This window comes from Phoxinus phoxinus, assembly GCF_949152265.1.
Source record: "Phoxinus phoxinus genome assembly, chromosome: 19".
Lineage (NCBI taxonomy): Eukaryota > Metazoa > Chordata > Actinopteri > Cypriniformes > Leuciscidae > Phoxinus > Phoxinus phoxinus.
Genome location: NC_136894.1, coordinates 14,955,300 through 14,982,785, shown reverse-complemented (window position 1 = coordinate 14,982,785; position 27,486 = coordinate 14,955,300). Strand labels below are relative to the sequence as shown.

At 37.7% G+C, this 27,486-nt stretch overlaps 1 protein-coding gene across 1 annotated transcript in view; it reads right to left on the bottom strand.

Annotated features, from left to right (window-relative positions):
- zfpm2b (zinc finger protein, FOG family member 2b) overlaps positions 1-27,486 on the bottom strand; it is a 52,524-nt gene that overhangs the window by 8,849 nt on the left and 16,189 nt on the right. The window contains exons 3-5 of the mRNA XM_079591029.1: positions 26,596-26,697; positions 16,852-16,976; positions 11,923-12,019 (exon numbers count right to left, since the gene is read on the bottom strand). Of these exons, the coding sequence (XP_079447155.1) occupies positions 11,923-12,019; positions 16,852-16,976; positions 26,596-26,697 (324 nt within the window). The remainder of the gene's footprint in view (positions 1-11,922; positions 12,020-16,851; positions 16,977-26,595; positions 26,698-27,486) is intronic.

Sequence of the window (27,486 nt, the reverse complement as noted above, 5' to 3'; positions counted from 1 at the left end):
TACATATATATCTTTTTACAAAACACTAACGATACCAATTCCTCGGAACTGGAGATCGCAGCATGAGTGCCTTATCCCGGGGAGGAGAAACCGCAGAGCGTGCTTCTCCCTGAGATAAGGCACTGGATCTAACAGGTGAAAGCTGAGATAGGGCGGTGCCCGTCTCAACCCCCGCTGTCAGATCCGTTTGTGAACCCCACGATGCGAGTCGCCGCCGCGACTCGGCAACAGCGGGACCCGCGCCTCGGGGGAAGGTGAACCGAACCGTCCTCCAAGAAGATTGCCTGGCAGAACGGAGCGTCCTCAAGGACAGCTTCTCGCAATGCTCACAGTCAGCCCGCTCGAGAGCTGAGCATATATATATATATAGCAACTTGACAGACAACCATAAATATGACAAGGAAAGTACACAGATTGCTTGCTGAAGGCGCAAAAGCTGGCGCGGTCTGATCTCAAGGGTGCTTTATAGCTCCTGGTCGATGACGTCACCCGCCTATGAAGTCTCGTCTTTCCATTGGACTGATTATACACTTGCTTCACGACGCAATCACGCAGGGCGTTCCCAATGCATCTCGATGCAGCTCGAGTTCCCTTGAAAGGGAACCAGTGATTTGTAGTGTTTGAGCTTCCAATATGACAGAAAAAAAGAGAAAGTAACAGGCTAAAGAGAAACTTCATAAAACATTTTTGAAGAATGAGCTTTAAAGTGCTGTATGGACTGAAGATTGTGGTCAGGCTTCATTTATAGTGTGAGTGCTTTCTGAGGAATCTGTGTGAATGTGAGGAATACGGCATAACTACCAAACCTTTACCACAAGGTGGCGACATCCTCACCTTGAGGTCTTTCAGGATATTTCATAAAGGTAGTTTGATTGCTTCTCTTTTAAATGCCATTAATTTTTCTCAGTGCTGTTAATTAATAATTAATAGTTTTGATTTGTAATTTTGTCATTTTGATTTAAAAACTGTTTTTGCATTTAAAACTCACACATTAAAAACAGTGGAGGTTTAAATTTTAACATTACACTCCAATAAAAATACTGGGTTGTTTTAACCAAAATTTGGGTCAAATATGGACAAACCCAATCATTGGGTGAATTATTTATTTTTTAAATGTAACCCAATGACTGGGTTTGTCCATATTTGACCCAAATTTGGGTTGCAAAAATCCAGCATTTTTTTATAGTAGTCATTTTTATGTTACCCCTCATTTCCTGACAGTTTACATCTGTTGTTGTATAAGGAATGCCTGAACATGTGTTGAGCTAAAAAGTAAAAACAAAAAAAGACAAGACATTTGTAGCATTATAAATGTAAGATCCTGTTTCAAATAAATGCTGTTTTTTTTAACTTTATATTATTTCCATTTTTTAACAAAAAATCGTGAACAAGTTTCCACAAAATATAGACCAGCACAACTGTTTTCAATAATAATAAGAAATATTTCTTGAGCACCAACATTTAAAAAAAATCTTACCGAGCCTGAACCTTAGAAGAACAAAAAGAAAAGAAAACAGGTTTCAACAGGCAATTTGTGTGACAGTTTCAGTAACTTAACAAATAACATGAATATGTAATGAAGCTGTACAGGTCTACCGCTGACACCCCAAAGGCTTTAGAATTCGGGGGTTAAAAGCATTTGTGTGCTAAAAAAATAAAATAAAAAAAACAATAAACTATGACTTTACCTCCGCCTTTCAACTACAACACCGTGACTTGTGGCAGAAAAAAAAGCTAAATTACTTGAACACAACCATCTTTATTTCACCCAAAAAATGTTTAATGAGAAAGTCCCCCAAAAATTCAATACACTAGACAAAAAGTCTCCCAAAAAAGCACATAAGAGACTGAGATCTTGCAAGCACAGCAGCAGTGTGCATGAGACAGCAGGGAGCTCACTTTCACTGCTCTACTCCATAAATCACATCTCTGCCTCGCTGCATCCCAGAGTGCATCAGTCATATGGCTCTGTTCCCCTGGGGGCCGCCCTCGTGGAGCTTCTGTGTTCCTGGCCCGGCTGAGTTTCAGCGCCCCGGGTATCACCTCTCCACCATCTGCCCCGCACACCTGCACCCTCATTGATCTAGTGGCCCACGCGCTACATCAAACACACACCAGAGGGGCATTGTGCAGCTTCATGTGAGGCACGGCCAGTCATCTGGCTGGGGTAGCAGGGTGTGAAGTTATGTGCCTCTTTTTGTATATTCATGAGGCAGTGCAGTCAGTGTTTATTTTCCCGCAGCACACCACACCCCCGGCTTTCTGGTTCAAATTGAAGAGCAGCGGTAGCTTGACAGGTCTGCCAAAAAAATTATCCCGCCTTTTCCCAATTTCTAAATATGAGCTTTGAGAAATGAATCGTCTTCCTGACAGCTAGCCCACTGGTCCGGCTAAAGCGGATGCTGGCAGAAAGTGAGATTTTACTGGCTGGGTGAACTAAGCTCCTTATGAGTGACAGGTCAAGACCTGCATCTGTCTTACTTTCTTTTTTGCTTTCTTTCCATCAGTCCAACGGATTCATTATGGCATCTAAATGACCTTGAAGAGGTCAACCTTTGATCTCCACAGCTGTTTACTGATAGAGGGAATTATATGGATGGGATTTCAGCACTTATCACTTAAGGCCCGATACACTCACAGCAAAGTTCTTTTTCGTTCTCTGGCTAAGGGTAAAAAGAAATTTGAAATGCGTTATATAGCGACAAGCATCCAGGGAGCGTTCAGGTGAATATGTAAATATGTGCTGATCGTTTTCCTCTCAATAACAAAATAAACACACAACAAAAATGAACGCGGTGAGACAACAGCAGTTAAGAAAGCATCCAATTATAACGATGTGGATAAGATGTGTTTGCACGAGCTCTGCAATTCAAATCAAGTTACATCACATATCCCTTTATAGATTTAAAGCAAGCAGCTTTACAGTATTAAATATAAAAAAAAAAAAAAAAAGTCAGTGTCACTTTTAATTAGAATTATAACATCAATTTCTACTATAAAAGCAGATTTCCAGTGTTCATGTTTTTTCTTGTTTCAGATCTTCGACGGACTGAACAGAAGAAATTAACTGGAAAAGATCTCCTTGTCAAAGAAGGTGGAGTCTCAGAGCACACCTAAATATTACATAATGGCCACAGACCAATGGTAGTTCAAAGGTGTTAACCAGCCGGAGCGATTTTTTTCCTTTGGAAAACTGTTTCAAACTCCAGTAATGAACGCTTAATGACATTTTTTTTGGCCTGATCTTGTTAGAAAATTATGTCACACCAGTTTTTTTTAAGTGTATCTGGGCTTTTACAACTTTTGTTTTAAGTGAACAAATTGTACCTTTAGTGGTGCAACAGCCTGTCACAGGGGCAGTACCTTTAAAGCAACATATTTGTAACTTATTTACCATAAAAGGTTAATAGTATCGTAGTACTACTATAGTAGTACCTTAAATGTATATATTAATAGGGTAAAATATGCAGCTTTTGGGGTAGGTAAACTTTTTTACCCATTTTGTACCCATTTGAATTGTTTACAGGTGAAAACCTGGCATAACACACCTCTTCTCAACACGGCATACAGTTTGATTCATGCACTGAAGTTCAATACTTAGGAGTTTGTTCAAATCCCACGGTAGTACACTTTTAAAGTTTTAAATAAAACAAAGATTATTGGAGTATGTTTTTACAAAAAAAAAAAAAAATTCAAGTGTTTTTTTTGCAGTTTATTTGTGATAGTTTATAGTTTCAAAGTAAATCCTTCACTATTTTTTTTTTCAGTGAGCAACAGTAATAGTGATGCGTGCCTTAGCAAACATCACTAATAAAAACAATAACTTTTTGTCAAGCTGAAGATTCAAACTCCATCTGAGAAACACACAAAGATGCACATAAATAAACGTGTCTAAATATGACACAATTTGTTTGTCGCTGCACCTCCACACCCTTATGGAAGCCCCCTGAGATTGCCATAATGAAAAGCAATGTCTCCCACTTAACACCGGGATCCAGGCGCGCTCTCTGATAGAGACCGGGGCTGTTTATTAAATGATGGAATTTGGCTGTTTCTTCCGCAGAATGTTATCAGCTGGAGAACAATCGTGCCCATGGTCGCACCCTCACTGGCTCGCCCGGCTGCTCATTAGCCACAGCATATTTAATCCAGAAGTTTCTTATCAAACGTGACACCTGCATCTCAGAATGGCACTTTCCCTGTTCATTGGCATGTATTTGGGTGAGTAGACTCCAAGGTGCTTTGTGGAGATTAAGAGAGAAAGAGAGAGAGAGAAAGTGAGCGAGAGAGTGAATGAGCGCTTATTTTATCATTTAGCGGGTCTGGACCGTATCCAAGCAGTTTTTGTCTTGTTGTTGTAATTAGAAAGCATTTTAAGCGATAACAGCTGCTGCTGAATATGAATATGGATAGAACCACATCAATTCTGCCTGAGATAGACCCCCCCCCCCCCTTCCCTATTATTCCTCCCCCATCATCCCTCCCCCCCACTTACTGTTTCATACTGTGGTTATCTTAATAAAGGAGGAAAGTGTAGCTAGCCGTTCAACTCGGTTATTTTAGCATTTTTGATTGAAGTCTTTCTTGACAGTCTCTGTGTTACATGTGAAGCATTCAAATCACAGAATCGCTGACAGGCAGCAACTCATTTCCATACACGAATATGTAATTAAGCTTTGTGACAGCTCCTTAATAGCTGTGCGCTACCCCGTCAGTGCTATACGTTGCCCAGTTGACGTGTTGTTGAATTGAGATGCACACACACCACATATATGCTTGACACTTCAAAGGTGAGCATTTAGCTTACAAAATAGAAAATAAACAATAAAACATGAATGTAAACGTAAACATACATGTAAACTTTAATGTATAACATTTTTCATGGTAAATGTTACCATGAAAAATCTTAAACATTACTAGGTAAACATAAACAACAAAGATAAACGTAAAAGAAAATACAAAGGTGTAAACATTATGTAAAGGTAAACATTAACAATAGTAAATGCAAACATTACATAAATAGGTAAACAAAGCCAAACATTAATATAATTAGTAAACAAAGGCGAATATAAAGGGAAATGTTAACAAAAAAGTAACGTAAATGTAAACAGATTTTGCCTATTTTTATTAAAGTAATCGTTAACAAAGTTGCTATATCTAAAGGAAAATGTAAAGGTAAACGTTAATAAATTCGTCAAATATAAATGTTAACATGTTAAATGTGAACAAAATAAAAATGTAAACAACAATAATCTGGTGATGCTAAAAAAGTTACAACAGATTTCTGGTTACCAAATCTGTGGAATTCTGTTAAATAAAAAGCTGCACTCTTATCCGTCACCTTCTCTCTCTTAGGGATTGTTACATACACAACAGGACACTGCCAGGGCCTCACTAGGGATTATGGTCGATGATATATTATGCAAATCACTTTGTTATATCTCTCAGTAGATCATCACTCCGCTCACACTGGGAAGATTTATGCCACTTAGTTGCGTATCCTCTGACGTTTATGACCCTATAGAGTCATACCAGTGAGAGACTTTGATCTGTGACTGAAAAACAACTGCAGCTTCTATAAAAATAAATAAAAAAATCTTAGAAGAAAATGTTTACTTTTATCTTGGGGTATTCAGTATTGTAGCTTGGGACCCTCTTCTTTTTTCCAGGTAATGGGATAGAGTAGGAGAGAGGGTGGGAGGGACGGAAGGAGGGAGAGATTGGGAGAAAGGGAGGAGAGATACCCCTCAAGCGAGCGCCTCAGTGGGAAGAGGATTATGTGCTTCTGCTTTTCTACCTTCTAGCAAAACTCCCGATTGGTTTCAGGAAAACTCAATTAAACTTTGTCTCTGTCGACTTCGTCTTTAGTGAGAATCAAACTGAAATTCCTCTGACATAATGCTGTAACCCTGAACAAGGAGACACAATAAGACACAAGATTGTCGTTTTAGACCCTGAAAAACAACAACATGATAGAAGGGAGTAGTTCACCTAAAAATCATGTTGTTCAAAACCTGTGGCTGTTATTTTTCTATGGAATACAAAAGGAAAAAACTTGAAGAATCTTCATGCAGCACTTTTCCACACAGCGTACATAATTCAGAGTGACCACATCTGTCAGGAAAAGCATGTGAATGTGTGTGAAGAACTTAATGATGACTTAAATGTCTGTCTGTTCTTCGTTTAAAGCCTCACTGGAAGACCTGGGGGGCAGTTGCATTAACTTAGCCACTATATTAAGACTGTGTCTTAAGAACTAGTTTGGTTATCTAGCAATAAGAAAAGCAAATTAGTTTTACCTTTTCAATTCAAATTAGACCGATCTACCTTCTTTATAAAGTTAGGACCAGTTTTGAAGAAAAACAAATGAGATGACTAACTTTTAAGACTAGTCTAAGCAGTTTATGCAGCCGGATATCTTGTGGATTTTTACAGAGCTAAAAAAACATAAATGTGAAGTTCATGATTTTGTTAAAACACTCATTCAAAAAAAAAAAAGAAAAAAAAGATTAATTGTATTATAAATGATTAAAATCTTATCTGCAAGGTTGACAGAATAATCCATTTTAGGTGGACTAATTTTCTAGGAACTTCAGATTTTCAAGATAAACTATATTTAAGCAACATTATAAATGTTCCACATGGCTTTATGGCTACTATCCACTAGTACTATCACAGGAAACTACAAGTGATAAGCCAACGACCACCGTTTCCCCTTGCTGTGATGTGCCAGGACTTTTTTCTTCTTTCTGTTGACCCCAGATTCACCTTAATAGAGCTGCTCCTTCCCATCACAGACAGCCATAAGCCTGTCAGATATCAGTCCATCAAGAAATGAGACAGAGGTAGAGAGAAAGAGAGAGAGAGCGAGACAGCAAGCATGAAATATGAAGGGAAGAGAGTGAAAGTCGGGGGGGGGGGGTTGGGATGATAAATCAAAAGATGAGGTCTACATCGCCTAATGACCAGAATAAACCTCTTTCCTGTTCAGTGACAGAGCTCAGAGTCTCTGCAGTCCTTAAGCCGTGTCCCTCCTGATCCAGACATCCACTACCATCAAACCAGGATTTATGACGCATCACAACCCCATGACAACATCCAGCAGCTTCATAATCTCATATTTTTTTCTGCCCGTGCCTGACATTTCCAGCCTCGACATTCACTCAAGATAAGCCAAAAGCCCTCTGACAGGATAGAGAGCACATATAAAACACACGCTTAAGAATTTAACTGCCCCCTTCGCAGGAACTCAGTTCATGAGACGTGACTGCAACTGGCACAACATTTCATATCAGACAACTCAACAACCCATATTCTGTTATAGAGAACACAGGTCTGTAACCACTACAGACCCTCAATAGGGACACAATGTCAACAATATGTGTGGCCAACCCAGTGCACAGGGGAACAACTGTACTCATCAGGCTCCGCCCAACTGGGGCTGACAATATTGAATAATCTTAATTGTGATGATCCGATATCGATTCATTAATCCAAAGATGAATCTTCCCGTCTATACTGTTTTCAGTAGATGTGTGAACAAAACTTCACCAAACATTATTTGTAGCGCACCTCCCATCATATCTTCCTCTTTACTACTAGCTACAGGACAAAATAAATATGAATGAGCATCAGAAGGTTGAAAGATACAGTACAACTTAAGGAAATGTATCATGCCTCATGTAATGGCTCAATCAGTGTTTTAACTGCAGAAAGACGTAACATTACATTTATCTCAGGAGAGCCATTCAATGTCCATAAACTTGTTAGTTAGCCAAAAAAAAAAACCTCTAGTGGGGAGCATTAGACCGGTTCCTTGTATAGTTTACAACATTATTTGAGAGAATGTTTTCCTTAAGAAAAATTGCAGTTCTTGAGATATATCCAAATTGAAAGCTTGTAAATCAGAAACAAATCGATTTGGAAAATCAGTATCACAATTTTTTTTTGTCTATATGCCCATTGAACTTAAAGGGTTCATGACATGAGAAACCAAATTTGCCTTGATCTTTTGGTATATAAGAGGTGTTTGTACCATTAAAACGTCCTGCAAGTTTCATAGCTTAAGACGTCCTCCCCATTATAAACGAATCATTTATTTAATCAAGCTCTAAATACAGCTCGTTCTGGATCCATGGTAAGAAGTGACGTCACGGTACGAAGTGACGTACCAGCGTTTGCATATAGACCGCCTCCAGCACAAGACAACTACGCTTAAAGCGCAAGGCAACTACGCTCATTTCGTATCATTGTCGCGCCCGCGCGCTGCGCGCCTCACAAGTGTTCAGTCGACGGACAGCGAGTGGGTCTGTGTACAGGGAAATTGCGATGCCACGCAGATGTGCTGTTCCTGGCTGTGGACAAACAACATCTTTGAATACGCTGCGAAAGATCCAGTCGTCAGGGGAAAATGGATGCACTTTATTTTTTGCGGACGTCTCAGTCACGGCAGTGTTAGTTTAAGCGTTTGTTCTATACATTTGAAGGATGACTGTTTTGAGAACAAATCCCAAAATGATGCTGCCTTTGCCAGAAAACTGTTGCTCAAAGATAAGTCCTTGCCGACTATTCTGGGCTCAACAACGACGACGCAAACTGTAAGTAATGTATTTAAAACTTTAAACTACTTTTTAAATACGCTGAATCCGCAATTGTTCTGGCTGGGGGCGTTAATAATTGATGCATAGGCACTGACATTAGCCAATCATAACAGTGGGCGTTAACACTGAACTCTTAAAGGGGAAACACCCCCAAAACAGACTGTTTGAATCAGAGGATGAGAAACAGGGTGGGAAAAGGTCATAAATCACTACATTTTAAAAGTTTTTGGTAAAAAAAACTATAGTAATACTATAATTGCACCTAGGGGAACATAATAATAAAATAAAATAAACATGTCATGACCCCTTTAAGTGGCCCCCGTACTGATGACAAACATGGTTCTTCGCCAAATAATGTGAAAACAGACCAGTAGGGCACTCGGGGTTCAGACTAAGTAAGTTAATCAAATGTGAAAACCGCTTTGAAACTAATATTTCATCCCCCAATCCAAAATATGTGAATATAGCCTTGTAATATGCATACAGTATAATTCTCACCCCCCAAAACCTCTGATGTGACCAGCGTTGGGAGAGCTAACTCTGGAATCTGGTATAGTACGCCAGGGAGTTCGAGAGATATCCAGCCGCCTGGCCTAATCGATCCCGGCCCCCTTTCAGTTCCTTAATAACTTCTCTGTTGAAAGCCCTTCAGTTCATCAGCGTTGTCTTTTAATTAAACGCAATCGCTGTGCCGCTCGCTGGTGGAAAGTCGACTCCTCCAGGGGGGCGGTGCTGTTTGAATACACTGATAATGAAATTTGACATTGCTGGAGATGTTCAACCATTATTCTATTTCTCTGTGTTCTCAGATAATTGCGATAAAGGCCTTTAAGTCTTTCATATCCTCAAGTCTTATTTCAAAATGGAGAAGGGATTGTTCTCTGTTGAACTTACACATGTACTGTAAGAAGATTAATCAATTAAGCCCCTGCAGATAATAAAAATAGTGAAGCACTTTAGCGGAAATATCACTTTTAGTCAAGGAGACAGAGCACCAGCAACAAAGAGTTATCTTTCTGCTCTTTAAACATTGAGTATTTGTTCGTGGAGTGGCAAGTTATTACAGCTCACTTTTTCTTCTCTTGGAAAAAATGGGGCCATGGTCTTATCTTGGAAAAGGGTCCATGTTTTTTTTAGATCCACTGTACATATAAAGTCAAGACATGGGGGTTTTAAGACCCCATGAAATCGACATTATGAGTTCTGTGGCTTTTAGCCCATGTGTGCTAGCTTTAAAGATCATCTACTACAGTATATTGCAGTGCACGGGTTTTAAACTTTTTAATGCCACAGACCCCTAAATTTGATGATCTCATTGTGAGGGACCCCTTCTAAAAATGCAAATACAGACAAACACACTAGTGTTTAAAAGTTTGGGGTCGGTAAAACTTTTTAATGTTCTTGAAAGAAGTCTTCAAAGCTGCGTTTATTTGATAAAAAATACAGTAAAAACAGTAATATTGTGAAATATTAACTCTTTCCCCGCCAGTAACGGAATTTACCGTCTTTCCGTGTTTTCACTGATATATAGTAGGGGGTGCTACGAGAAAACACAGGCAAAAAAGGAGCAGAAGCAAGCAATAAAAAATTGCTTATGCACGTTATAATCTTTGAAAAACAATTTTTTGTTCAAAGGTTTGCTTTTTTTATGAAACTTACCCATATTCAAGTGTTACTAAAAAAAGAATGCACTACGCTTTTTGTTTAAAAGGAGAGGCTCTGTTCTTTCTTTTGATATATTGCATGTTCAGATAGTCCTACAACAAAATATTCAGGGGCCATACAATTTTTGTGAAAATGATCAAAAACGCAGGTGGTGTTTGGCAACTTAAAACAAAAACACTGGCAGGGTAAAGGGCCGTACACACCGGGACGAATATCGGCGCACATTATTCGTCAGCGTTTTTCAACGCGTTTTTTGTGTTCACACCCAAGCGATTTTTGCTCACGATGAGCCGAGTGAACATGCAAATTCATTCCCTGACATTAGATGGCGCTTAATGTAAAACAGAAATACCCCGCGTAGTCGCTGGCACGTTTGTCATATTGTTATTTATGTTCCGACACCAACGAGACCAACAGCTCTACATTCATCTTGTCTTGCATCTTCCTCGTCTTATTTCTTCCCGGCAGTGTAGACGCTATACTTGGTGTATATCTTCTTCGCGTTACGCTCGGCAAGACCGTTTTGTGTTTGAGCGCCCCCAAGTTGTGTTTTACTGTAACTTCAGAAGCTCCAGACACGTGAGCAAAAGCGCCAATCTCATTGGTCGGATAGTTTTTGACGCGGCGCGTCAAACCAAAAAAACAAACCTGAGCCGTTTTTTAAAAAATTACGCTTTTACGCGTGGCGTTTTACGCGTCGGTGTGCACACTCACATTGGCGCCCTTTGTTTAGTCACGAGGCGTTAAACGTCGGCGAAAATTGCACGCGAAATTCGTCCCGGTGTGAACAGGTCTTAAGAGTTAAAAATAACAATTGTTCTTTAATATATTTTAAAATTAATACTTTTTATTTTATATAACATTTTAACTAATTTTTTATATTAATACATTTTGTGGAAACCATGATACATTATTTTATAGAAAGTTCAAAATAACGGCTTTTATAAATAGTACTAGCAAAAAATGTTGATGCAGCAGGACTTTTATATGTATAAACTTCAATAGAAACATAAAGCAGTCAATAGAATAAAATAATTACAGAATAAATAAGTAATCTCATAATTTCTAACCAGTTGTTATGAGGCAAAATTAAACTGTAATCATTTCAAATTCTATACATTTTAATTCTGTATTTAATTTTGACAATTATATTACCATTTAACATAACATATTTAACCCCAAATTTGTATTTATGTATAATATTTTTACACCATATTTCTCTGACTTTGAAAAACAGAAAACTAAAGCCAACAATTTTCAATCAAATGCTCTCTAGAATTGGAATGTGCTCTAATACTACCTGCAACTGTCTTGCAATAGCAAGTCACACATTATTGGTTGGGTCTCATTCCACTCCCTTGTTCCTTATGATGTGAACCAGTATAATTATCATAAACAAGAATTAATTAAAGCACTAGCAAGGGCCTTGATCCAACACTGATAACTCTATATTACCCACAACACAATTACAAAGTCACGCATTGAAGATAGTTTGTATTTATCAAAACGTTTCTGCTGATGGATATCCTTCTACTATCAAATGTTGTCCTGCCATTTCATGGGGTCTTTAACACCCCATGCAAGTACACACACTCTCAGGCACAGAAGCCTGAAAGAATTACAAATACATTTACAAGCCCAAATAATAAATTCTCACCTTTACTGTAAACAGCACAGTTGCTCTTTCCATCCTCTGCACTGACCCACATCATGTCCATCAGCCAGCGAGGACCTCCACTCAACACCAGCGAAACCTGCAACACAAAACACACACATTAGCTGTTTCTAAAACCCGCCAACTCAAACAAACCATCTGATTGACATATAGATCAACCAACCACAACTTTAGCATTTTTGTGTTACAAATGCATCAGACGGTCAGTGACATACTGTGGATACGCCATCCAACGGTGAGACTGTCCTAGTGAGCTTGTTTAAACAACTTCACCCATGAATTCATCATTCCCAAAAGCCCTTCCAAAGATTTATCTCCATGTATGTGTGTGAGAAGAGAGGCGAGCAGGAAGCCACACCCTGTCCCGCTCGCCCTCTGAATGCCGGTATTGTTAGAGACCCTCTGAATGTTCCACCTGATCAGATCTCATCCTTTGGGAGGTTTGGAATCCAGAATGGAGCGGCATGGACTTGGAGACAGAAGAATCGGAATGCTGAGCACTGATCTTTAGACACATTGTACCCCTCTATCACCAGCATCACAGCTTCCTGAAACCGGCACACTGGGAATTTAAAGAACCGGCATGGGTTTCAAAGGGATGGACATAGGATTCGATTTTATAATTGGAAGCAGAAGGACTGCATTGAATTGATATTTCTGTTGAAATACAAATAAAATTGTGCTTATAATTGTGGGATTTCTGTGATGTTGCTAAGTACAAAAATGCAAAAACACCCCACATCCCAAACACCCTATTTGGGCTCAGTTGCAGGACACGGGCACAATTTTGTCTGGCTCCAGAAGACAAGGAATGCAACAAGTTCTTTAGTCAAGTTTTTGCAATAAATACCTGTGACTGTACTTTTATCTGTCTGTTACACGTTTAATGTCATTCAGAACTGGTTAGGTTTAGAGTTGGGGTGGGGTTAGGTCCTTAAAACAAATCCATGAAAGTATAAATATATATTTATTCATTTACAAATACCTGTAAAAATTAAATGCTTCTTAATCGGTCACATAAGGCAAGTAATTGAAAGCTATTGGTTTCCTAGTTCGTAGATATAGTGATGACCTTTAACGTATAGTGACACCAAATTCGCTTGATCATGCTTCAGTTTTTGACACCTTGGTAGTGAGAATGCGTTGTCATAGTCTTTTTAAAAGTATGCTGAGGACTACTACTTTTTCACAAGAGTATATTTCCTCTTTGTGTCTGCCTCTCTATTTCTAATAGGCAATAAGACAAAGCCCTGCCGGCCCTGTCTGGGATTGACCAGTCGGCAGGAAGATGATACGATTCAGCAAAAATGCAGATTTGGCCCGAGAGAGAGGGAGCGTGTGCTCCCGGAGAGATAAGCACAGTGATAACAGTCTGAGAGTCTGGAAAGCATTTGGTTTCCTTTCCTCCCCCATAGGGATATAAAGGGATGATGCTGTTTTAGAGCTGGATGTCTTCTGATCCCTACAGGTAATAGAGATCATATCCACTTCACCTCAAAGGGCTGCGATGACTTAATCTGAAATTAGTACAAATTGGTGACATGGGGCTTTGCTTGGGGTCCCTGCATATAAGTAGAGACATTTATGCCAAACTAAATCAAAATACAGGGGCCCCATAAATCAACTTAAAGGAATAGTTCATCTGAAAAATGAAAATTCTCTTATCATTTACTCACCCTTAAGTTGTTCCAAACCCGTATCAATTTCTTTATACTGCTGAACACAAAAGAATGTCGGTAACCAAACATTTGATGGGCTACATTGACTATTTGTTTTCCATGATGACCAAATTTAAATTTTTAGGTGAACTATTTAAGGCTGGAATACACTACACAACTAGAATCTTTTGAATAATTTGTAAATGGTTAAAAATATATATATATATATATATATATATTAAACACTAAATGACTGAGGATCACTCACTACCAGGCTTTCATATCGTTCCGAACACAAAGGTCACACATAAGCTGCATCCCAATTCAGAGACTGCATCCTGGGAAGGCTGCCTTTGAAGGCCGAAAGCGGCACAACGAAGGCTGTCCCAAATCGATGGCTGCTTCGAATGCAGCTGACAAATGCATCCTCCTTTCCTTGGGCAGTGAAGGATAGAACGAGTGGATACTTTGCAGTTCCTTCTCCATTATTGTTTACATGGTCGTCTGTTACAAAGCCATTGAGAACGTCAGTTCTGATCTGTTATTGTCGTGATCCGATAGCGTGATGTGGGCAGCCACACTTTCGTTTTTTAAAAGTCTGGTCTGTTAACACTGAAATGCAACCCTGGAGTTTTTAAACTAAAATGGGATCTGCAGCATTTCCAAAAGTCTACGTTTTCAAGGGTCGAAAACTCCGGAGTAAAGTAGACGCCATGTGTAACCGTAGCAAAAAAATGAAAACACACTCGTGTAAACAGGGCCATAGTCTGAAGAAAAAAAATCTTAGTCTGTGTCCATTATACACTGTGCAATTTTCTGTGAAATCTGTGAACTCTACTACTAACTCTACTACGGCAACTAGTGTTGACTCGTCCATACTGTAAATCGGGAAAAAATCTGGGCAAGTCATGTAGTGTATTTCAGCCTTTAGAGGAATTTGATGAGAAATATTCATATTGTTATTGATTCGTCTTTTTTGATGGCAGATTTTGGTGTCTTGACAAATCCATAAGTACATACATTTTCATTGGTCTTATTGTGAACAATAATTAATCAGTGCACACAATTTTGAAAAAAGCTTTTCAATCATTTTTCATGATTCACTTTCTTTAAAGTGCCCCTGTAGTCAATATTTGTATTGTATCCCTTTAAAACTCATCTTTGATCACCAAAATTACATATTTAAAAGTTTTTTTTCCTTGAAAAAAAAAATGCATGCCTTAAAATAGCTTGAATGTAACTACACCCTTGCCTCATTTAGTGTACGCGGTTAAACGAATATGCAAATTAGCCCCGTCTCGACTCTCTCACGCCAGCTCAGAGATCCACTTGTTGCCGATCACATGTTGACTTGATTGGTTACAAGGTAGTTTGTGAAGTCAGAAACACCAGTGATTTCAAACCACGATTTTTTGAGACTGTCTTTGGTTCACTGCGGTTTTAAGGAGAAAATACTCAACAATGGTGTTGACTGATGAATTTGTACATGTTTTATCTTAGAGCAAATAAAAAAACACCACATAGACATATAAAACACAGGGGGACTCTCCCGAACATTTTTTTTTCTACTGTTGCTTCCAATGCTACCAAAGGTTCACAACCTTTTTGACTTGAAGGCACCGGTTGTCCAACAAAATATTCAAATGATTTCAGTTTAAATTATGATTTGCATGTGTCTTTTTAGCATATGAATTTAGATTAGAGAGTTGTAATATATTATTAATAATGTATTCATTTAAATACTTAAGTCAGGGGTGTCCAATCCTGCTCCTGGGGGCCACTTTTCAGCAAGGTTTAGCTCTAACCCCAATTAAACACACATGAACCAGCTAATCAAGGTCTCACTAGGCGTACTAGAAACTTCCAGGCAGGTGTGTTGAGGCAAGTTAGAGCTAAACTCTTCAGGACAATGGCCCTCCAGCACTGAGTTTGGACACCCCTGACCTAAGTCATTGCAGCAGAGTTTGCTGAGGCCCCCAAGTGGGCCCCGGTCCCATGGCTGAGAACCACTTGAAAGGGCATTTTACATACACTTGCTAGTCTCTAGATGTCCCAGGTGCTGCTTTCAATGCGAGTTGAGTTATGCACAGAACTTTAATACCTATGGATAGATGTCCGTTGTGATCTCAAACCTAAATTATGAGTGATTGAAACTGTTGCCTTGTGACACGAAACACCAGTAAAAGCATGTGAGAACCAAACAAAGATTTTTCATACTTTACCTTCCACGTGTGACCTGCGTACTCACTTACAGTATGTATAGTGTCTCTTTTTAAAGACTCATCCCCAGAATGGAGCCGCAGAAAGAGAGAGAGGTTTGTGCAGATCTGACTGTGTGGGAATACTTCATGAAAAAGACAGAGTCTACACAGCACTCCACTCTCCTTGAGTCATTTCTTTCTCTTTCTGCCTGTCTCTCTCTCCGCTGAATCCTCTTTCCCCTTATCAGGCCAGCACAGGCCTCCATCGGCCTCTCCCCACTCTGACAGGAGCAACAACAATGGGCCTGCGATACCAGTCCGCTTCACAGGGTAAACCTGCCACGGGCACAGATTACCCGTGACACACACACTCGCTCTCTCTCTGGTACACTCCAAAACACAACACCACCTTCTCCAAGGCCTCAAAATACAAAATGGACACAAAAACCTTTTAAATGATTTGACTTCTCTCCCTTGCTTTCTTTTCAATCTGGCCATCTGATCTCTATGTCTGTAATAATAACCCACAATTTACTAAGACTGTATACCAAGTAAAAAGTATGTGGACAAGCCAAAGTGATGCACCAGAACAAACACCACAACAATGTCATACGTAAAACTATGGGTGCACAATTTTAGGGTGTTAATTAAAGAATCATGATGGAAGCAAAGTAGTGTAGTTCATAATAACAAATTTATTGAGAAGGTTGATTGTATAATGTAGTTTGCACATGATTTATCTTTTGAAGATAAATAATTCTAATCAAAGTGAAGTTAAACACTACTTTAGCCCTTTTGCTAAAAGTCTAAACAGACAACTGCATCTCTGTACACTTAATGTGTTTTATGTCATTGTCATTTTGTTGAAAGTATGAAAAGGCATAAAAAATCTTCTTAGCTGGTAAGTGAAAAAGAAAATAATAAACTCAATTGTGCTTCGATTTGTCAACTACACATTGCTCTGGATTCTGAACTAATTAGAAAGACCTGTCCCAAGAAAATCAGGTTATCCTGTCCACATTTAGCAAATAAGCAAAGCAAACAACCCCCACCTTGTCACTTCCTCCTGTGGCCACCTCAATCTTCCCAGGGAAAGGACCCCACGTGGTGCCTAGTAGAAGTGCCTGACAAGAAAAAATCCTTCTCTCTCCTCCTTCACCAACCATTTTCAACTGACCTGTAGAAGACAAAAATAAATAAATATATAATAGTTCAGCCTGATTCTAACTTTTTTTATTTTTATGTTACACTAAAAACATCTCTTTCAAGTACACTACTGTTGTTTAAAAGTGTGGGGTTAGTAAGATTTTTTATATATTTGAACAAAGTCTCTTATGCTCACCAGGTCTGCCTTTATTTGACAAAAATACAGTAAAAACACCATTTAAAAATAACTGTTTTCTATTTGAATATGTATTTAATTCCTGCGATGGAAAAAAATGAATTTTCAGCTTCATCATTCATCATTCAGTCCTTCAGAAATTATTCGAATATGCTGATTTGCTTCTAAAGATTTTTTTCTTATTATCAATGTTGAAAACAGATGTGCTGCAATGTATTGTCTTGTATATTATGTGCATTTTAACTACAGGGACAACCCATCAGGGGTAACCTGGGAGTCTTGCTCAAGGGCACAATGCTGAAAGTTCATCAGGTTCAATAAATGTTTTACAGTTACCAGCCCGGATATTTAGCCAAAACACCACACCCCTCCATGAGCAGACTAAGCCACAGTGTGGGCACATAGAAGCTCAATTAGAAATCATACACCCATCCATTGGACCCTCTCCTGGGTGACCCTGCCTGTCTCTTTGATTAGGCTTTCGCTCACTGCTTTGACAGGGTTTCAGATAAGGTGGATTAAGCCTCTTTCTGCTGAAAGTTTTGATGTGAACAGTGCAGAAGCGTGGTAAATTATCCAGTTTCAGGAGGAGATGCGGAATGCCGGCAGATGGATTGATAAATAAAGAGAATCTTGAGGCAGTGCTTTCAGGAGATCAGGGTTAAGCCTTTACACCCATCCCCTCTCTGGATTAATAGATGTATTTAACTATACAGACTGTATTTAACTAATATATCTAGCATTTTTGAGTCAGGGCACCAGTGGGTGTATATATATATGTGTGTTTATGTTCAGTTATTTCACTTTAATGGCAATGAAAATTACCTATTGAATGTCATTACAGTGAAATTACTGAACCTAAATATTCGAGCTTGATAAAAATGCTCATTTTAGAAGAAAATTTCAGATGGAACTTGGCTTTTGCATCTGAAGTCTATACTTCAGTCTATATACTATATACATATACATTGCACGACAATACTTTACATATGATGACATATTTGTACCTCAGAGCAATTTAAGGGCAAAAAATGTCAAATACGTCTTGTAACTGACTGCAACTAAATGTATGCATAAGTTGGATTTTTTTTATGAAATCAAAATCAAATAATTTGATAAAAAAATTAAAAAATAAATAATAATAATAATGTAAATTATAAAGAATAAAAATAATTAAATAATAAATGAGCTGCAGTGAAAAGGAAGATTTTTAGCAAATAACGACAAAACAACAACTTTTTAGAGTCTGCTTTTAAAGTCATTTTTTTATGAAAGAAAGAAAGTCATATGGGTTTAGTGCAAATGAGGGTGAGCAAATTATAAATCTGAGACTGTAAATTTCAAGATAACATGAAACCACATTATAATAATTATTATTAATAATTACATTACAGAACTAAGTAGATTTGTGAAGGTAGTGGTAGATTAAAAAAGATATTTTGGTAGCCAAATAGTTTCTGTCCTCCTCATTGACTTCTATTGTACAAACACACACGCAGGCACACATTTTTGACATAAACAATAAGGAAAGTTGTCCTAGCAAGTTATTTTGAAAAAAAGATTACAAAATATTATTTTGAATCTCTGCAATAATGTGCACAGATCATTCACAATGTTCAGCAACGTGATTAAAAATAAATAAAAAAGGGTCCATTTTGATTTCATGTTAACTTTAAAACTAAGAACAGACTTCAAATGTAATCCAATGGTTGAGAAAATCCAAGTTAAAGGCTACTACGTCAAATTGTGGAAAATATATTTTTTCTTTCAAAATATTTATTGTACCGTTCCACTTCAATACATCAATTGAACATCACAATGAACTTCATTTCATCTAAAAAATGTAGTCACACTTCAAAGCACTTCAGGAACATTGGAGTACTAAAATAAACAAAAGTCATTATCAAAAAAAAAAAAATGACTGAGGGAATATATGCGCTGTTCTTCTACATCAGGGCCAAAGTGAACTAATCAAAAGCTCTGTCTGCCACAGAGAAACCAGCAAACCACCCTTTTCTGCACCTCTCTCCTTCCATACTGTCCCTCTCTTCCATCTCTCTCTCTCTCTCTCTCTCTCTCTCTCTCAGTGGTCTAATCTGTGAGGGACTTAAAGGGACCTTATCTCCGGGCTCTCCTGCTTCATTTCATGCTTGATTTACTTTAATTTGTCTGATAGGGCAGCAGGATTTGGAGACGGCCCATCTTTGGCTTGGGTGACGAGTGAAAAAAAAAAAGCCACTCTGATATTTCTCTGGCACATTGTCGCGGGTTTTTGACTTCTTTCCTCTCTCTCTCTCTCTGCCACGAGTTCCTGGAGAGAGAGACTGGAAAAGGGCAAGAGAGAATGCGTGAGAGAATGAGAAAGATCTCAGTGTGGTGTAGCAGGCTGTTTGAGTGTGCTTCGAGTCAAGCAGCCAGAGAAGAAAAGGATTGTGGGAGTGTGGCATGATTGTGTGATGTAGTCCTTCGCAGGCTGAGATTGACGGAGGCAAAGTGCACTACGCGAATGAGTAGGGTTCAAACAGATCGTCTGCCCTGGACATACAAAAGACACATGTTATACTCAGTTTATTTAAGAAAATGACGGATAAAACACAATGGGTCTTATTTATGAAACACAGAATTTTGTTGTACATTTTTGGTGTGTAAATTGTCACGATGAACTGAATGAGACAATATACAAAAGAATAGTTTTACAAATGATTTAACACTTTATAATAAGGTTCATTAGTTAACATTAGTTAGTATGTTAGTGTGCATGAACTGAACTGCACGTACAGTACAGCATTTATTAATCTTTGTTCATTTTAATTTCAACATTTACTAATGCTTTATTAAAATATTGTTAGCATTAGTTAATGCACTGTAACATGAACAAACAATGAACAGCTGTATTTTTATTAACTAACATTAACAAAGATTCACAGTAACAAATGGATCGCTTGTTAGATCATGTTAGTTAATAAAAGTGTTACCAATTTACTAAGAAATTGTGTTTCATGAACATGGCCCAATAAGTCTAAAACGTAAGTAAGAAGCTATAAAAAATGATCAAAATATAGCACACTTTTTATTTTGGAAATTAATAAACCATTGTGTAAAAAATGTATCCATAATCTCCATAATTTTGTATATGGCTTATTTATGATCAATCAATTGAATGTGTAATCCATAAGATTAGACTAAGTAAATGGATACATGTCAATGTAAATTTAACAATAAATATGGGTATTAGGGTGGAAATGATTGTAAAAGTGTTGCAAATGTATATAGAACAGCATGTGGTTTTGGGAGCTCGCTTATATGTGCATTAATATCGGTCTGATGTCAGCAAAACATCCATTCCTTCATCATTAAAGCCCATTCAAAGGTGTCTGTCTGACTATCTTCCCCGTCGAGGCCCTTAAAAGGGAAGCAAAGAGTTTCGACTTCCTCTTGCGCGTGTTTCGGGCTAAAGCGATTTACTCTCCGGGCTCTTTTTCTTTTAGCTGAAATAAAACTGACGAATAAATTCATCTCCCAGCGGTGAAGGGCAGAGGGCTTCACATTGACAGTCTCTGTATTTGAAACTCGAAAAATCCACCTCCTCCCCTCCCAAAAAACCAGCTCCAAACCAGAGAGCATTGAAATTCCCCTCGCAGCGCTGCACGGGATTTGCTAAACGGCGGGGTGTGTGTGTGCGTGGCTGATAAACGGAGTGATGATCCAGCAACACGTCTTTATCCTCGCGCTCCGCTTTAATTAACGCCGGCTTGTTTGTTGAAAAGATGATTAATATGCCAGTGAAAATGGCCTAATTGAATACCGCAACAACCCACACAATCAGGGAGGAACACGCTGTTTTGTTTTGTGTAGATTAGCCCTTTTATCAATGTCATTATTTATATTATTATTATTATTACGTGGTATTTTAATTCAACTGACAGCCCCATCCCCCACACCCCTCCTCCAGGCATAAGGAGGGACAGGCGTATCGTACAGACAATGAATGAGCCACATTGTGTCCGTTTGAGGAGGGGTCAAGAGGAGCCAGAAACTTTTGTCCGCCAGTCAAAGATCTCCCGGCTCGGGATGATTTTTGAAGTGAATGCTGTCCTAATGCTGTCCTACAGAAAGGTCACATGTATGTTTTATGTGAGTTATTTCTATTTCAGACTAACTCAGAAAATAATTTTCAACTCATCCCTCGGTTGGACAAAATAAGCAATTTTTGTTTATTGGGAAGGATGGTTTAAGTCGCAATGTAACAGAAGTAATGGCAGATATTTTCTTTCATATTGTGATGTATACACCCAAGTGAAACATTAATGAAAAAGAAAAACATTCATGGGATTGTTTAATAGATGGAGGCAGATCTGAATGCGAGCTTGCAATCCATTGTAAGAAAAAGATGGGGTAAAAGGTTGAGAATGACATTTGGCAACTTTAGTCTTTGTTATAGCCTACATGTTACATGTAATTACTATATTAATGACAGTAAATTATTCATAATTACAGGCAACTTACTCCAAACCACAGCCTGTCACTGTAAAATAAGTACATGTTGTTAATTAATACTACTCAGTACTTAATTGTATAATTAATTAATGTGTAACAAAGACACAATGTAAAAAAGTGCAACCTGACATTTTTCATTAATCCTTAAATGCATACCTCAGGTCTTTAGTGACCTCCTCCTCATTCATTTTTTTTTTTTAATCAGACATCAAACTTCTTAGTATTCCTCAATCAATTCATTATAAACCATATAGCAAGAAAAAAATAATAAAATTATAAAATAATGTCTGTTTTCCCATTATTTTTTTTGTAAAAATTGTATCGGGTCACTAACAAGCAGGTGTATAACAGAGTAAGTTTCTCAGTGGCTCAGTGCTTTATGTAGGTTGTCTACAAACTGGAAGGTTGGTGGTTCAACCTGACCAAGTGTCGAGTTGTCCATGAGCAAAGCAAGCTGCTCCCGGCGAGCTGGATGGCGCCTTGCATGGCTGACACCGCCGTCGGTGAATGAATGGGTAAATGTGAGGCAATATGAAAAGCGCTTTGGTGGCCATGGGTCTGTGAAAGCGCTATATAAATGCAGTCCATTTACCATAAGTAAATATTTTAAGTGCAATTCACCTTCATTCAACAAGGTGGCAATGTCTTATACACAATGAAGTGACGTTTCACTCATAGTTACCGCAGGCAGAAAACAAAATAATATAATCAGCAAAACTTGAAATGGCTCAGCAATTTATTGCAGAGCAAGTACTGAACGCAATCAAACATTAGTGTCACTGTCACTTGATGGTGGATCAGGTGAAGAAGCTGTCAGCGATAAAAATATTGATCTTGAAGATGTTGCAAATTACAGTTTTGGACAATATATTTGAGATGGTGCATAAGATCCAGATGCTGAATGTACTGGGAAATGAGCTCTGACGGGGACAGTTATGATAGTATAAAATACTGTATCTGCTCACACTGAACCCTTCCAAGCTCCAAAAGGTAACAAAATATACTTTATTTGATTCTTCTGTAATTGTTACTCTAATATCTGGAGAGTTTTATACTATCTTGACATGTAGAGATCCATCTAGGTTAGATATAGTTCCGGGTCGCTAAAGACCTGCATGTAATAATGATTGGCGAAACATTCATGCATTTAAGAGTTAAAAATATGAGCTAAACAAAACGAATAAAATTAAACATATGAATGAATCATTCACAATAAGATCAGCAAGATTAATTTATAAAATAAATGAATTTCCATTCCATGCCAACTTTATAAGCTGAAAAATTTGCTTTGTTGTTTCATTATTAGTTGTATAAATCCTTGAGTGATATGATTGATAAACATGTTTACTGGTTTTGAAGGTAATTCGTAGTCTCCTGTTAACATGTTTAATGTTTAAGTCTTATGGCTGTACTTCAAAAAATATGTACAGTATTTGACAATTATTTTGCGCTCGCAAAACCTAACGCAAAGTTTCTCGGGAAACACAAAACATTTGCGAGAGAACGCAAAATCATTAACATATTTCTTACTCCATCTCACTTTTTTCCTTTTCATTCACCATGTCCCTTAAGGCCTCCTTAATTGTAAGTGCATAACTGTAAAAGCGATTTATGCTTGTTTTGAGGGGTGACTCAAAACGATTTTCCGTGCTGGTGATCAACAGTTTACCACAGATGCTGTCCATGAGTTTAGGCTTGTACTGAACTCAGAAAATTCCTTTAAAAGAGTTGAGAATATCTCCACAAACAATCTGAAAACAAGGAGGCCATGTAAGATGATGAATACCCTCAATTTGATTCAGTTCATATCCCAAGGCGCTCTTCTAAATGTCAGAAGTTTGGAATCCGTCTCTCTCTCTCTCTCTCTCTCTCTCTCTCTCTCTCTCTCTCTCTCTCTCTCTCTCTCTCTCTCTCTCTCTCTCTCTCTCTCTCTCTCTCTCTCTCTCTCTCTCTCTCTCTCTCTCTCTCTCTCTCTCTCTCTCTCTCTCTCTCTCTCTCTCTCTCTCTCTCTCTCTCTCTCTCTCTCAGTTGGCTGTCGGGCGCAGTGGTCAGCTGCTCTCAGCTCTAGTTTACATGTTCTCCGCCGCGTTCCCGCTCCCAGTGTGAAAAGGCTTTAGGGGGCTCAATCAGTGGGACTTTGATGTCGACTGCGGCTGTAATGATTTCATATTGTTCCAGGGATTTCTCTAATCCACTACACTTTCATTAAAATCCCTCACTCCATCCTGTCTTCTTCTGAGGCGTCGGACAGAATCGGCCTCCTTTCGTTCATCTCTCACTCTTTTTTCGACATTCCTTCTTTCGCTGCAATATTCATTGGGAAGTTATAACTGTAGATGCTAATTCAATTTGAGATGTTGGAAGTCATTCCGTGTAAATTATGAGGTTCAGAAACAAGAACTAGTGACAGATATAGCAGGTTGGAAGGGTCACAGAACAAAACAAAAAAAGTTCGGTCTGACACACTAAAACTCCATCACTCCCATCAAAAAAACAAATGGTAGTTGCAATTCAACTTCAGACATGCAGGTCTAGTCGTGTTTGTGGACATACAAATTGCTGTATAACTATCCACATCCTCAAAATTAATCTAACACATTCCTATTCGTGAAACGCTCTGTTTTCTCCAGTCTGCAAGTACCCTTTGTCTTGTTATGTCATGACACTTTTGCTTGCAGTACAGATTGAGTGCGTTGTGCATTGAAAAAGCATTACAGTAATGGTTTTCTATTAAGATGCATTGGGGTAAATGAATATGCAAACAAGACTATTGTGCTTCTGTAGCAAGGAAGATTCCCTCTATGAAAAAAAAAACTAGTGAAACGCAAAATATAGTGTACGTGCCGCCTCTGAACAAATACTGCATTGCTACTTTTGGTTTTACATTTTTATGGTGATATCACTTGACAACATTATAATCATTATATTTCTCATGAAACATACAGAACCGTTCAAAAGCTTGGGGTCAATACGATTTTTTAATGAAATGAATACTTTTATTCAGCAAGGACAAAAGTCAATTATAAAGGCATTATAAAGACATTTAAAATTACATAAGATTTTAATTGTAATAAATTATGATCTTTTAAACTTTCTATTCAAAGAAAAAAAAATGTATAACGGTTTCCACAAAAAAAAACTAAATAATAATAATATATATATATATATATATATATATATATTAAGCAGCAAAAACTGTTTTCAGTATTATTGAGAATAATAATGAATATTTTTCTTGAGCAGCAAATCAGCATATTATCATAGGATCATGTGACTGAAGACTGGAGTAATAACTGGAGTAGCTTTGCCATCAGAGAAATAAATTACATTTTAAAATATGTTCAAATAAAAAAACTTTACATTTACATTATATAAATAATAATATTTCACAATGTTTCAGTTTTTACAGTAGCTACAATTGTTTTAAGGCTTATGAGGTGAGGCTAAAATAGGTGCCAGATCCAAATCCAAAGGTGCCAGTATAACACAAATTAAGCATCAATTCTAGATATTATGTGTCTATTGGCTTTACTGAGGCTCAGACTGTTCAGAGAAGACAAAAGCACTCTTTGCTGATCAGATAAGAAAACCCAGTGCCTCATTATTGTTAGAATGAGCATGTAACCTAACTAATTATATTTATTCAGAGGATGGAGGGAGAGAAAGAGAAATCCAGCGATAGAGACCGCAACAAAGAGCGTGAATATCAGAATGCAGTGATATCTCTCCATCAAGACCTGATTACAAAGACCCGTGATCATATATAAAGATAAAAGAGAAGTCAGCTCAGCTTGGCTCTGGCACTAGTGACTGTATTGTGTAAATCTAGTGTGAACACGCAAGATAAAGCACCTCCCAAAATGGCATTATTACATTATCAGATTTCATGCTTTTAAAGAGAACAAGGCTTATTACAGTACATCATTTGGCTGCACCTTTCAGACTCACTGTATTTTGTCTTACACTGTTGTCTCTGTGCAATAAATTGTGGCATATAAAAGGTATATTTTTTTGGTGGAATACAACAATCCAACATGCATGCATACTACTATTTGCAATATTTCACTATGCATTCTCTTCCACAAAAAAAAATAGAAGATTGTTTACTAGTGTTTATCGCAAAGTATAAGCAGTGTGCAAGTTATCCATTCTGAATGTATACCTAGTGAGCTGCCTACCTAGATGCCATTTATGACCACAGATGCTTCTGATTTTTGCTACTTTCTGAGCTCACTCAGAATGGGAACATTTTAAATAGGAATATGACTTATAATCTGTTTAAACCTACTACCTATTTGATCATATTCTGTTTTGTTCATATTATACACTTTTAAAAAGTGTACTTTGTAACAATGTCATATTAACTTTAACGTATATTTTAAATAATTGTTTTTAATAATATTTTGCTATGCTTTAAAGAAGTACACTTATTTTGATGTGTTGACTAACATTAAGCACATGTAAAGTGATTCAATGATACTGATTAAAATTTTAACCGTAGTGTGTTATTTAATATTACATTTAAAGTTGATATGTTTTAAATGTACTAAATTGCAACTTCATTATTACAAATGTGTAATTACAAATATATTTGAATACATAACATGCATATTGAGATGACATTTTAACTTACCATAAATGCTTGTCAGTACACTGAAGTAAGTAAACAGAAGTAATTATAAAATGACATAAAGATAAACTGAGAAGCTCATTCAACTTAATATAAATTTAAACTATAATATATTTTCATTTAATTGTATATTAAGTGTCTGAAAACCTCACATTTAGTGTGCACTTAAGTAGCCTATATTCTTTGAAAGTATATTATTTCCATTATAAAAGGACTATTTTTTACTATCCTAAAGTATACTGTACATCTTTTTCACAAGAGTATGTTGCATTTTATAAATGAAAGGTGTGTTAAGAGGGTTGAGACGTGATTGGACAGGTGTCTTACTTGGACCGTCCCATTCCTCTGCTGTCAGTGGGCTGGACTGGACTCTCTCTTCTTGTCCATCACTGTCCTGTTGTTCTACCTTTAAACTTCCGCCCATTTCACCTGTAAAAAAAAGACATCAAAGCTTAGCTGTATGTGAACAAACGGCTAAATCGTGGCACAATCACTAAACCGGTCAGTGATGGCCGATCTGGCTCTCGCGCCAGCAGCAGCTGTTCATTTTCTTTCATTTAAAACCCGTATTCCTTGTAATTCCAATGTGCAGTTTCTCATTTTGGATTCTTTCAAGTGTCTGCTGTGGGATTTTATGCTCGTTTCTTTGGAGAGAATGGAAAAGAGACAGAGAGCAAGTCCCTGGACCCACCTTGATCACAGACTCGCTGCCTGTGTTAAGCCCTGTGACGAAACTTATTGGAAATGTTTAATTACAGTGTTGGGAAAGAAATTAAGCTACAAGATGATTCCTTAATTAAGCTGTGATTAAGGATTTTCTGCCTTTGGCTCTGACACCACGGGCAAAGTACTATTTAACACTGTCACAGGCAAGAGAAGTTAACTCCAAGAACAGGCCTATTTACCTCAGATCCTCACGCAACTTCTCTTACACACACACACACACACAAAAAAAAATCAGTCCATGTCCTCTGCGGACAGGAAATTCCTTTCTAGCGACAGGAATGGATAAAAACTTATAATCTTAAAACTCAAGCTGAATAAATACAGGGAAAGAGCCAAATAGTAAACCTTCTTGAGGGGACAAGACAGCCAAAATACCACTTAAAAGCTGGTGTGAGTTCAGATAAGGGGGTTGTAATGTATTTAGACAAATTAAAAGTAAAAAAAAGAGCAATATATTAACAAAACATAAGGTAAAATAAGAGCCAATAGGAT